The sequence below is a fragment of the Bos grunniens genome, chromosome 7, assembly GCF_055505025.1.
Source record: "Bos grunniens cultivar Pamir isolate PY7600 chromosome 7, Bosgru_T2T1.0, whole genome shotgun sequence".
NCBI classification, from domain to species: Eukaryota; Metazoa; Chordata; class Mammalia; order Artiodactyla; family Bovidae; genus Bos; species Bos grunniens.
Window position 1 is genome coordinate 20,472,631 of NC_141171.1, and position 13,013 is coordinate 20,485,643.

At 59.8% G+C, this 13,013-nt stretch overlaps 1 protein-coding gene across 6 annotated transcripts in view; it reads right to left on the bottom strand.

Annotated features, from left to right (window-relative positions):
- Positions 1-3,726: 3,726 nt before the first annotated feature.
- Positions 3,727-13,013, bottom strand: part of NFIC (nuclear factor I C) — a 63,949-nt gene continuing 54,662 nt past the window's right edge. The window contains exons 9-11 of one of the 6 annotated variants that reach the window (XM_086410206.1): positions 12,549-12,696; positions 10,548-10,633; positions 3,727-6,314 (exon numbers count right to left, since the gene is read on the bottom strand). In XM_086410206.1, coding sequence (XP_086266332.1) covers positions 6,192-6,314; positions 10,548-10,633; positions 12,549-12,696 — 357 coding nt within the window. In that variant the 3' untranslated portion in view covers positions 3,727-6,191. Of the gene's footprint in view, positions 6,370-10,547; positions 10,634-12,548; positions 12,697-13,013 lie in introns of all 6 variants that reach the window. The other 5 variants (XM_086410207.1, XM_086410209.1, XM_086410208.1 and 2 more) reach the window with 5 other exon arrangements.

Sequence of the window (13,013 nt, forward strand, 5' to 3'; positions counted from 1 at the left end):
TTTGCATTTTATTGAATCTTTTATGGAACCCCCCCTTTTTCATTTTTTTTCTTTTTTTTTTTTTTTTTGCATAGGGAAACAAACAAACAAAATAATAACAGCCAGAGTCACTTTCTGTAAATGGTACTTAGGTAGGCGCGTCCGCGCAAACTGAAACGACTGCGTAATATACAAGGTTATGAACGGAGTATGATGTGGGGGCACGGGGCAGAGGAGCAGGCAAGGAGAAGGCTGGGCCTGGGTCAGCCCGGATGTCCGGCTCCTTGTCCCCCATCCCTGCCTTGGGGAGGAGGAGAGGGGAAAGGAGATGGGCAGTGGGCTGGCCTGGCACCAACCTTCTCCTGACATAGGTTCATGAGCATGGTGTGTGTGTGTGTGTGTGTGTGTGTGTGTGTGTGAGAGAGAGAGAGAGAGAGAGAGAGAGAGAGATCCGGTATGTGTGGCAAGCAGAAAGCGAGAGACAGAGTAAACTATCCTGGTAATATTGGTAAAATACAAAATGGGGGGAAAAACTCAAAAAATATATCTCCGAGGCGACAGGAAATGAAACAGCAACACCACCAAAAAATGTGAGAGAAAAAAAGACAGAAAGAAAGAAAATTCAGAGAGAAAACGAGTTTCCCTCCTTTCTCCCTGTTGCCTCCCCCCGACCACGTGGTTCTGTCCCTCAGACACCCTGCTGTCTCGCCCTCCCACCACCGCCCCCCGCCATGTGTGGCCCTGGCAAGGGGGAGAGGGTGAGAATGGGGGTAGGGGCCAGGACCCCTGGACTGGAAGGGGCTTTGGTTTCAGGGGGCCTGGCTGGGATCCAAGATGGGAGGCTGGGGTGCTGATGCACTTAGGGAGTGAGCTTTGGGGGCTCACAACCGGAGGGGGGCTGGGTAGCTCCTGGCCCCTTTCCAGCGGGTCTTCTTCTAGCCAGGTGGTGTGAAGGGCGGGAATTTGCGGGGGGAGTGGGTCTTCCTCTCCTGGAGCCCATGTTCCTGTTGGATCCCGCCTCCTCTTTCCTGAGGCCTGAAGACCCCCTGGGAGTCGGGAAGGAGGACCTCAAAGCTACACCAGCAGACGTGTGAGGCACTGCTTGGGAAGTCTGTTTTGGTATCGCTGGCAACAAGTCCTGCTGGGATTGCTTTGGGTCTCCTTGCTTCACCTGGGGAGCGGGGTGGGGTGGGGGTGGGCCTCCGGGGCCAGCTCGGACCCCACACACTCTGAAATGCTTAGGGATAGATCGATGGGTGGCAGGGGGAGAGGTGGCGTCAGTTTGGAGATGCGGCTCTCAGGGAGTGTCCGAAGGGGCAGAAAGACGGAAGGATGCAGGAGATGTAGGACCTGAGGGCGTGTCTCTGGAACCTCTCTCCCATCACTCTCCCTAACCCACCCCCCTACACACAAAAAGTAAAAATCAGGGGTCTCAAAGAGAGAGAGACTCCAGGCCAAAATAAAAAGTAGCCACTGTATAATCTGTATTATGAGAAAAAAATTCCAAAATTATACATATATATATAATGTATAGTATAGCCCTACACTGGAGGTCAAAGTACCATCAGAGAAGCCAGAGGGAGTGGGTGGCTGGGGTCCCGTCTCTCCCAGAGGGCTGGATGGCTGCTCCTGGCCCCGGGATCCTGCCTCACTGGTAGCTGTCCAGCCAAATGTGTCTGCTCCTGGAATGCTGCTGTCTCCGGGGACAGAGGGAAAGTTCCGGAGCTGGGGGTGTGGGGGGGTGCTGAGGCTGAAACTGCTGCTTGGGGAGCGGCAGCAGGGCCCCCTCCCTGCAGCCTCCCTTGGGGTTCCCTTCCAGTCTGATTGTCTAGCTCAGGGTGGGAATCGGGGCTCATAATCCAGCCAGAATGTGGGTTCCAGACCTGGGCACTGGGGACCCTGGACCCATCCTCCCTCCCCAGGTCAGATAGGGCGGGGCTGGCTTGCCACTCCACACCTCCCTCTCCACACTGGTCAGGGTCTGCTACCTCCATCCAAAGAGAGCGATGGAGGTGATCTGCATATATTGGGGAGGTCTCCCTTAGTCTTTTCCACAGCAAGGACTGGACCCCAAAGTCAGGCTAGGGGACTCTGCATGGGATGGGCTATGAGTGAGGGGGTGATGGTGGGCTTGGGAGGGGATGGGGTTTGAGATGTCAGTTTCATTAAGTGTCAAAAAAACCAAAAACACCCAACACCCTGCCCACCTCCCTCCCAGGGCATGAGCCCCAACTGCATTGGCAGGTGGGAGCCTGATTCCTAGTGTTTCTGCCTATTCTGATGCACAGCAGGCAAGGAAGGGAGGGGCTCTGAGGCCCAGGGTGCTGTAGGGTGCAGTCATGAAGAACACCATGGTCCAAGGCAAGCCTATGGAGGAGGGGTCCCACAGGGACGTGCCACCCACTCCCCTGTGCCACTGACTGTCCCCACTTCCCTGGTTGCGGGGGTGGGGGGGTATGAAAGCCGGAAATGGGCCCTGTGGAAACTGACAAGCAGGGCCTTGGGCTCTTGGGCCAAAGGGCCGTTCTCAAGGGCAGGGTCAAGGCCGGGGCCTGGTCTCTACCCCCCTGGCCCTGGGGCTGGCTGAGGTGTCTTTTTGGAAGAAAACATGGCGTGAGCAAAGAGTGGCAGACGAAAGCCAGGGTCTGGCTGCAAGGCCCCACCCAGCTCTGGAGACAATTCTAACATCCAAGGTGGTGGCCAGGGAGCGAATGGGGACTGCCCGCCAAGCGTACGCCAACAGGAGATGTTCAAGGGGCCCAGGGACCGGGAGGGCCGGAGATGGCGAGGAGGGATGGGCCCAAGGTTGGTGGACCCAGCCTCGGGGTCTCTTGCCTGGACACTTCACTGACTGCTACTGTCTCGGCTTTGGTAGAGTTAAAGGCAGAGAAAATTGGAGGAAAAAAAAGGAAGAGAGAAAGAAAAAGAAGGCAGAAAGGAAAACAAGAGAAAATAAAACCGAAGAAAAGACAACAGCAATGGCCGGCCCCTTGGACAGGGCCTGTGACGCGGTGCCCCCCGGCCATCCCTGCCCCCTGGCGTCAACCCCCCGGCCGGGCCTCCGTGGCTGAGCTAGACCTTACAGGTACAGACAGACAAATATTGCATATATCGGGTTTGGTTTTGTCTTTTTGTTTGTTTCACACCAGACCCCCTCTGCAGTCATAGCTGGAAGACATAGTAGAACCGGGGGGGTGGGGGTGGCAGGAGGGTCCTTCCTGCCACCCCAAGGCCAGTCTATGGGGATAGGTCCTTTGGCAAGAAGGAGGGGGCTGCAGAGGGGTAGTGACACAGCGATGCGACCCTGAGCCAGGGGGATGCCAGCCTGTGGGAGAGGTGGCGGGGGGAGTCTGGCTGTCGGCAGGGTGGCCACCCCAGGATGGGGGGGGTGAGAATGCGCAGGTGCATGCGTGGCGTCTGCGGGGGGCTGGCCTGTGGCCCAGTGAGGGGAGAAACCCTTGCCTGGGGCCAGGGCACACCCCTGAGGTCTGTCCGCTGCTGTGGGCAGGGGATGCGAAATGACCCCTCTGGAGCCCGAGGATGGGGCCGGGGGGGTTGCAGAGCACCAGGGGGCACCCCCAATGCAGCAGGAGATGGGGAGACAAGAGCCCAGGGCAGGCTGGGGGCAGGGCAAACTGTGGGGTGATTGTTGCGTGCATTGCTTTGTTTTTTTTAAGCAATGTGATTTTTAAGCGTGTGATTTTTTTTTAATTCTTAATTTTTTTTTTACAAATAGAAATACATCCCTTTTCAATTTTTACTTTTTATTTCATGTCATTGTTTTGTCATTTTTTCTTTTAAACTACACGAGCAGTGCATGCAGCTATCTGTGTGCGCTGATATTGTTTAAAGGTAATACTTATTCTTGGAAGGCAAGGCACATCATGTGATAGAAAATTTCGTGCAAATTAGGAAACATGGAACTTTTTTAAGGGTTTTTTTTTTTTTTTTTCTGTATCTTTTTTTTGTTTTCTTTTAAAGAGAAGGAGGGTGGTGGTGGAGGGCTGGAGTGGGGGGTGGCGTAGGGAGGGAGATAGAGCCAGTATCAATTGCCATGCAGTTTCAGCCGCCGTGAGCTGAAGTCAGGAGCCAGGTCACAGAAATCCTCGACTAAGCACCATGCAAAGTTAGGAAGCTGGGGGCTGCCGGGTGCCCCTTCCCCTTCCCTGCCTACCCGCACCCTCAGGTTCCCGGCTGACAAGCTTCCGGATACCCCAACTGCACGACCCACCCCTCCTGCCCTCCCCCAGAGCGGCCCATGCTTTGGTCCCCAACGGCCACCTGCTGGAGGGGCCCTGGGGACAGACGGACGGACCAAGGGTTCTCGAACCCCTCCGGACAGTGGGAGTGCGGCTGGTGGGGAAGGGTCTTGTGTGTGGGGGTGTCTTTCTCTTTATAATCGAGTGGGTTCGCCAAGCCCCTTGGGCTGGTTTGGGGGGGAAAGTCCGGTGTCTGGGGAGGTGGGAGGAGGCTGGCCAGGCCCGGGGCACCAGGGGTTTACCAGGAGAGGGAGGGGTGGGTCAGGCTAGGAGCAGTGGGCAGAGGCCCTCCCAGGGCCATGGCTTTGGCCTAGGCCGGGGATGGGGGTCAGCATTCCCCAGCGCCAGGCATGGAGACCAATTGGGATTCAGACAGATGGCTGGAAGGGGTCTTTGTGTTTGGGCCTGGTGACCCCAGAACACCTAACACCCTTTCCCAGGCCCCCCTTCCCAAGATGGCCATCCCGGGGAGGAGGCATGGATGGGGCCGGGGAGCTGGGGTAAAGGGGCACCCCATGTCCCCAGGTTTAGTGTTTTTGGAGCGGCTCAACGGAAAATGTTTAGCAGATGGGAGGCCCCCCTACATGGCAGCAGGGAGCCCCAAGGCGCCGACCTGCCCGCCCCCAGCCGGAGCCCCCGGCCCTGTTCTGGACCACAGGTGGCCTGGCCCCTCTCCTTCTGGCCACCCAGCGGGCAACGCCTCCTGGCTGTGCCCCACTTCGGCAGGGGGTGGGGGATGAAAGTGCAAACCGTGGTCCCCCTTTGGGCCGGGAGGCACCAGGGAGGGGCTGTCGCTCCAGGATGTAAGGCACTGGCAGAGGAGGCGTGGGGACAGAGAGGGCACACCAGCTTCTCGAGACCCCAGGCCCCATACCCCAGCGGGGCAGGACACTGGGAGGAGGCCCAGCTCTGCCCCTTGGGCCTGCTGGGGGCGGGGTTCCATCTCTCTAGCTCTGATGGGGGCATAGCAATGAGGGGTCAGCGACTGGAAGGGGCCAGGTTGCGGGAGAGGAGGGAGGGGGGAGGCCCACGGCCACTCTCGTCCCAGCTGGACACAGGGGAGGGGGGCGGGCGGTGGAAATCAGGCACTTAAACCACTCGCTCTCACCTCCCACCTCCACGGGCTAAGTGGGGGGGGTCCTCCCCAGTTCAAGGGTTGGGTGGATAGAGAGACCAGAGCAGCCCCCAGGCCTCTCTGCTCCACCGCCCCCAGCCCCTTCCTTGGAAAAGTGCATTTCTTACAGTGTGTGCAACGTGGGGCCCTCCCAGGGTGGGTGGGGGGGTGTGGAGCCGGTGGGAGGGGGGCTGGGGTGCGCTGGGGTGGCCTCCTATGCCTGGGGTGGGGCTGGGGGTCATTTGCATAGAGACGGCTCCCAAACCCGGCAGGTGCGGAGGGGCTTCACGTGAAAGAGCAGGTAGAGGTCCACGCCTGCCGGGCGCGCCTTCGCCGAGCATCCGCCACGTGCTAGTGCCCTGGCCTTGCCGGGGTCTCCCTGCCACCCTCTTCTGGCCCCGTCGCCCCCTGCCCACCCAGCCGCCTCCGCTGCCTGCTGCTGGGGTCCCTGCCGGCCCCCCAGGGCCAGCCTCCCCAGCCTGGCAAACACTGTCCCGGAGGTGGCGGTGGGCGCGCGGGTGGAGCGGAGGCCTCACTGGGTGCCCTGCCCCGTGGGCCTGGCGCGGGCTCCAGGCTGCGCTCACCTGGTCCTGGGAGGAGGCGGGCGTGGCTGGGCCTCCCTGACCGGCAGCAGCAGCAGCGAGAGGAGATGAATAACTTAGGACGATCCCGAGCGTCCGGTCCGTCCGGCCGTGGTGTCCCGAGAGTCCGAAGCGTTGTCATCTTTACGGTCTATCTTCTTGGTTGGGTGGGTTTATCTTTATGTATTGTAATTTTTTCCCCCGTTTGTCTTTTTTTTTTTCCGTTTTTTTTTTTTTTCTTTTTTTTTCCTCCTGTGTTTATGTGTCTGTGTGATTTTGTCTTTCGGCCGGGCTGAGAGTCGGCGGCGGGGCGTTCTTGCTTGCTGTAGCTTTCCACCGAAAATGTGGGCCGGGGGCCGTCCATGCGGCCCCCTGGGATTCCTGGGACAAAGGAGCAGGGCGTGGGAAGAAATCTTTCTTATCCCAGATACCAGGACTGGGCGGCCGGAGGGGGACACACAGAGAGAGAGAGAGAGAGAGAAAGAGAAAGAGAGATGGGGGTCAGGCTCTGTGGGCCACAGCCTATACCCACTGCGGCCCCCTCGACCCCTGGAACCTATGACCTCTGTCCCAGACTTGTGTAACCTGCTAGGTGACCCTGGGCGAGTGATTGGGCCCCTAAGCAGGGCTGCTGGATAAAACTCAGGAAGTTCAGTTACACCTGAATCCTAGATAAGCCTTTTAGTGTAAGTATATCCCATGCAACTTTTGGGATATACTTGTGCTTAAAAAAAAATTTTCTTTTCTTTTTTTTTAATTCTTTATCTGGAACTGCAATCTACCTGAACTCTGTAGTTTTGTTTGCTAAATCTGGCAACCCCACCTCCAACCCTGAGTATAAAACACGGGAGGGGATACTCCCCCTCGTGGGAGGAGGGCCACTGGTGAATCTCTACAGACAGGCACCATGTTCAGGCCCTGTGACCTGGGTTGTTTGTTTCTTTTTTACTTTTAACATTTTCGCATTTAATGGTTCCCCTAGAACCCTCATGAAAGAGGGACTACTGCCCCCCGACCCCGTTTTACAGTGAAGAAGACAGGGGCTCAGAGAGGTAAAGTAACTTGCCTAAGTCCACCAGCGTTTGAGGGAAGAAGACAGAATTTGAACTAGGGCCTGAGAAGCTACTTGCTTGTCCCCCTGCCTGGGGCTGACCCCTTAGCCTGGCCACTGAGGGGGTCATGACTTCCACTTTACAGAGGAGGAGACCGAGGCTTGGGGTCAGGCAGCCAGGTCTATAGGGACAGCTCTGGCCTGGGTCCCCACAGGGAAGCTGCTGTACAGACCCTTCCCCTGGAAATACATTCAATCCACCTGGGGAGTGGGACTGGGGTAGGGACCCCCCTGCCCCATCCCACTGAGGTCACAGCAGCGCTGTGCCCCCACCCCTGCTGTAAACCAGTCACACTCCCTCCAACCGGGCGATCAATCCCACCAGGCCGCCTGCAGCCGCTGGGCCATCCCATCGAACTGGCGCCGTGGCTCCCAGCCCCCCACCTCCAGCCAAGTTCAAGTTCATCTTGGCCATTACCTCATGTCTGGTTTCCGTTGGCAACCAGACAGATTCTGGGCGTGACCCTCCCCTGTGGTGGCCGGCCTCCCCAGGCCCTTCCTCCCTGCCTCCTCCCTTCCTAAGCTCTCTGCCCGCCCGACTCTGGCCCCCGTAATGGTGGGAGCAGGGAAGGCACCCTCAACTCAACATCCTCTCCCATCAGCTGAGGGGGAGACTGAGGCTGCATGGTGCCAACAGTGAGGTCTGGGCTCTGTCACCCCCTGGCCTGGCTGGAGCCCCCAGTGTGGCTCTGGGCACACGGCTTAACCACTCAGGCCCTCTGCTCATCTGCTGACCAGGTGTGATGGGCAGAGAAGGATTGGGGAAAAATGCTAGGCCAGGCGGACCCACCCCTTCACACAGGGAAGCGGGGGAGGCGTCAGACCCCACAGAACCGTACTCTGGAGGCCAAAGTGATGGCTGGCTCAGGGCTGCGGGGGAGGGGTGGGATGGTGAGAGATGGGGGTGGGGAGATGAAGAGGCAGGCAATTGATCAGGGAGAGATCAATTGCCATTGATTAGAGGAGGGGCGCTGATTGGGGTCAGAGAATATTGATCAGGGGGCCAGGCGCTGATGAGGGTGAGGGCAGGAGATGGAAGTGGGGAGGGGAGAAGCCAATGCAGGCTGGGAGGTGGGGCGGAGGTGGGGGGCCGCGTGCAGAGGAGAGCCAACCCGCCAGGAACAAGGAAGGTGGAGGAAGTGCTGACTGCGCCAAAGAGGAGGCCTCTCCGCTCTGAGCCCTTAGCACAGGGGCTCCGAGAGGGGGGAATGGGTCTCACGGTTCCTTCCTCCCCTTCCCTCCCTTTGGGGTCTGCCGGGGTCGGGGGACCCCTTAGTCCAGGGACCCACGGTCCTGCCTACACAATTCTGGCAGGGTCCTCCATCCAACACCTTTGCTGCCCCCTGACACCAGCCCCACAAAGTTCTTTCTGGCTGCCAGCCCTGGCTGTGCAGACCCCGCCCTCCCTCTAACCTTTTCCATTGCTCCCCTGGGCCCCCAGGCCAAGCCCACGTTCCAGGTCTGCCAGCTATGCTCAGGCTGCTTCCCCATTATTTCCAGCCCTTGGCAGCGCCGAGCCCCCTGCCTGGACATACTTATCCTCTGTCAGACGCCAGGCTCCAACCTCTCCCCTCCCAGGCAGGGGCCCAGATGCCCCCTCCCCCAGGGTCCTCCACAGTCCCGGTCCCACCCTCTCTGGTCCCCCGGCAGGGCCTGTTCACCAAGCAGGGGGTGACCATAGGCACAGAGAAACAAAGGTTCCCCCTACCTGCCTGCCTTGATTTCCCTCCCCTTCCAGGCCGTCCACTTGGGGTGGTCCCCTCTCCCCCCATGCAGAGGCTGATGATAGGGGAGGTGACACCATGGATGGGGGAGACCGGGGCAGGGTGAAGAGGGCAGCCCACACCCGTCCGTTGCTTTTATTAGCTTTGGTTTCGGAAGCAATTAGGACATGCCCAGCCTCCAGTGGGGAGGGCTGTCAGGTGAGAGTGGAAGAGGAAGATCCTGGCTCCCTGAGCACTCTGGGGGCAGGGGTGTCCACACTGGGATAGAACTCAAAACCCAATTGAAAGAGGGGTGGCCTGGGGCTGCGCCAGCTCAGTGGGTGACCCTGACCAAGCAATCCCTCTGTCTGGATCCTGGCCAGGGCTCAGTGAGGCGGGACACTTAATGTTTTGGGTATGCGAGGGGCGGCCCTGGCCTTTCCATGCCCTTTTTGGATCAAACTGGTCCCCTGATGCTCCAGACACTTCAAGGACTCCCCAGGAAGTACCCAAGGCTGGAAGAAGAGACTGAGGTTCAGAGTGGGTGAAGGAGAGCTGGGCACAAGCCCTCATCTCCTGACCCCAGGACCCCCAGCTAAAGTCTGTGAAGGGAGGGAGGGGGACTGCCAGGTTCCCCCCAACTCTGGACCCCCTGAGCTGCCAGCAGCAGCCGGGGGCCAGGCTGTGGCGGGAGGTTCCTTGGGCCTCCCCAGAGTGGCTGATTCTGATCTCAGCGGAGAAGGGGGACGTGGCTACCCGTCCACCTCGCCCTCACCCCTGCCCCCTGCCCATGGACTCTGTTGCAAGAGATCACTCTCTCACGGTGGCTTGAGGATCCGAATGTGACCCCTGGGGACCCTGCAAATCCCCATGCTCTATGGTTACTGGGGAGCCCCAGGATGTTTCTCTGTGCATCTGGGACTCAGAGGGGCTGCAGCAGCCGTTTTACATCCCGTGATCCCCTCCTCAACACACACCAACCAGGGAGCAGGGCTTGGGGGTACAGCCACCACCATCGAACACCACCTGCCAGCACCTTCCTGGCCTGCACACGACACTGATACAGATGCCAGATCAAAGGTGGGAGTTGGGGACACACAGGGAGGGGCTGAGGCCACCTCCTGCTTCGAGAGATGCTGGGAGCCACGGGTCTCAGTTCCAGACACATTGAGGCTTGGCCCCGCAGTGCTGTGCAGCCTCAGGCAACTCACTCCTCCTCTCTGAGCCTCCTTGTCTTGTCCTCAGCCAGCCTTGGTCCCCCCAACCTGGTGCACACTCAGTGGCAGTGATGCCAACCCCACCTCTGCTGTCTCCCTCCCACCTCGCGGGCTGGAGCCTGGGGTGGGGGCCTGCATGCTCTACCAGGAGGCCCCACCCCCCTGCCATGGGCTGCCTTGGTTTCCCCAGCTTCCTCTGGCATCCTGGGATCCCTTGCCACCCCTTGCCTCCCTCTGGCCGGCGTGGGAGAGGATGAAGGTTGGGGGTCTGAAAGCTTGGGCTGATGCAGTATGTGATCCTGGGCAAAGCCCCTCTCCTCTGTGAGCCTCAGTCTTCCCATCTGTACAAATAGGACCGGGGCAGTGACAAGCCCAGCCCCACATCCCCTGGCGGGATTTGGGGCTTTACCACATCCCCCGGTATGGGCTCAAGGCCCTGGAAGGACCTGGCAGGTGGGTCCTCCAGCCACGCTCAACAGCTGCCATGCCAGGGGTACAGCTGGGGGAAGGCTCCCTGCACGCCCGGCCGGCCCCTCTGCCCTGCCCCTCCCACCCCGCCGCCAGCCGGCCTCTTGGCCCCTACCTGTGCCTGATAAATGCCCGCTGGATCCCTTGGTCCTAATCCCACAAAGGAACGGTTTGCAGGGGACGTGCCGGGCGTAGAGTAGGCTGCGAGGAGGAGAGAGACCGAGAGCCCGTTAGCGCGGGGGTGGCGCGGGAGCACCAGAGAGGGTGGCCGCTGCTCAGGGTCAGACAGCCAGGCCTGCGCGCCCAGCACCTGGCACCTCTGAGCTGGCCGCCCTCCCCCGGACGGTCCGGGCACCCCGAAAAGCCCACAGGCTCAGGCCCCAGGGGTCGCGCAGGCAGGTGTCTGCCGGGAGGGAAGGCGCGGGATGAAAGATTCATAATCCAGAAACCGCCTGTGAATTATTCAGAGAGTTCCAGTGCCTGGTCCATCCTGCTCCCGTGGCCTGCCTCCCGCCGTGCGGGGTGCCATGAATTATTGAGGGCGTTTTATTTATTAATTTCCCTCCTGGAGAGGGCTCGGGGAAGGCTGGGTGCACACACGCAGCATCTTTATATTTTAATCTCACTGATCACGCTTTGTGGGTGAGGCAATGATTCGAAATCCAGGCTGGGGTGTGGGGAAGGGGGTGGCAGGAGTGTCCCCATGTGGTCTCCACTCAAGCAAGGGTAAGTGGAAGGCAGTGAGGCTTGGGGAGCTTGCGGGGGGAAAGCAGGCTGGACCTGCAGTAGAGAAGTTGGTACAAGGCAAAAGAGAAGAAATCCACGTTCACTCCCCGTCTATTAAGTGTCTACTGTATACCACGCAGTGGGCAGCATTCCAGGGTTAACTCAGTGGCCTCAACACAGCAGACAAGACTCTTCTGCCCATTTCACAGATGAGGAAGTAGGGCGAGAAGGTGATGACCAGCCCCCCATGCCAACTCTGTGCCCTGCACCTGCCTCCTGCTAAGTGTTCTCCCTGATCTGTTTCACTGATTCGCTCCGCACCGCCCCTGGTGACTGTCCCATTTTGCGGCTGAGAAAACTGAGGCTCAGAGAGGGGAGGACAGTTGCCCAAGGTCACACAGGGAAGGAGCTTCAGGGGTGGGATTGGAGCCCAGCATTCCAGTGCTGCGTACTGGTGTTTGGAGAAAGATGTCTACATGTGAGGCCGCCCCGGGTCTTGGCAGGTAGTGGATACTGGGGAAGAAACACTAGGGGTGGGGGTGCTGTGTGTGGGGAGCGGGGCCGACAGGGCCCAGAGGGAGGGCTGGCCCCTCCTGCTGGGGGTGAGGAAGCTCCTTTGGGGAGTGAGGGAGAGAGACATTAAAAAAGATGGGGTTCAGGGAGAGACTGGGGGCAGAGCCATGGCTGATGGGGATACCTGGACCAGGGTAGGGGCGTCCACTGGGGGCTGGTGAGCTGTAATCTCTCCAGCCACATCCCGAAAGTGGAAAGCTCGGGAAGGTTAGGAGACCCGGCCAGGGCCTCCCACTAGGCTACCACCCAGACCTACATCTACAGGGCAGAAAGTTCTAGAAGGCAGGGCAGCCACCCCAGGCCTCCTGGGGACAGATGGGCAAGCGGGGACTGTCCAGCCTGAAGGTGTGGCCCAGTCTGGCAGCTAGGAACATAGCCCGCTGTGGCCAGTTTTCCCTGAGAATCCAGGGGAAATCTGGAAATTTTACGTGAAATGTCCTGACTTTAAAACAGCAACCATCATAACAGAGTCCCCTTTTTCACAGACAGAAGGCACCTGGGGGCCGGGTCTGGCCCTCCCGCCTCCAGTTTGAGATCTTCCCTTACTGCTTGTTGTACAGAGGAGGGTTTGGAGCCTGGGTATGGGAGTGGGGGTGGGGTGGCACACAGGGGGCCCCAGGCCACTCAGCCAGCGGAGGCAGACCCCAGACTCGCCCCCAGCCATCTCCTCAGGCTGCCTTGGCCCTGCGTGGACCAGGCCTCCGTCTGGGGACCCACCAAACTCGCCGGCACACACCGGGTGGGCCTAAGCCCCCAACCCCAGCAGCGGGGCCGGGGAGGGGAGGGGCCCCTGGGGGACGCCTTCCTGGGTGCTTACAGGGCGAGGTCGGCGACGAGCTTCCTCCCTCGGAGGTGGGTTTGGTGGCAGGGGGGAGCGCCAGCCGCGGCAGCCCGGGGGGCGGGGGTGCCAGCATCTGAGCAGAAAGGCAGTGACTGGACATTTTGAGCTGGCCACTTCCATTTAACTGGGGGGAACAGAGAGACAGGTGGTTAAGGCGGCGGGTGCCCCCTCCGCCTCGGGCTGCTGTCCACCCTGGGGCTGTGGATGGGCCTGGCCGGGACGAGTTTGGTGGGTGCCCGGGGCTCGCCTGGCCCCGCAGGCCTCCAGCATCCTGGGATGGCTGTATCATCGCCGCCTCCTCAAGCCACTTCATGCCCACTTTCTCCTAAACAGGATCAGCACCACCAGACTGCATGGGCGGCCTGGACACATCTCCCCGCGTTTGCCACGAGTACCCCTTCATCCATCACCTCTCCCACAGTCCCCAGGTCCAAAAGCCTC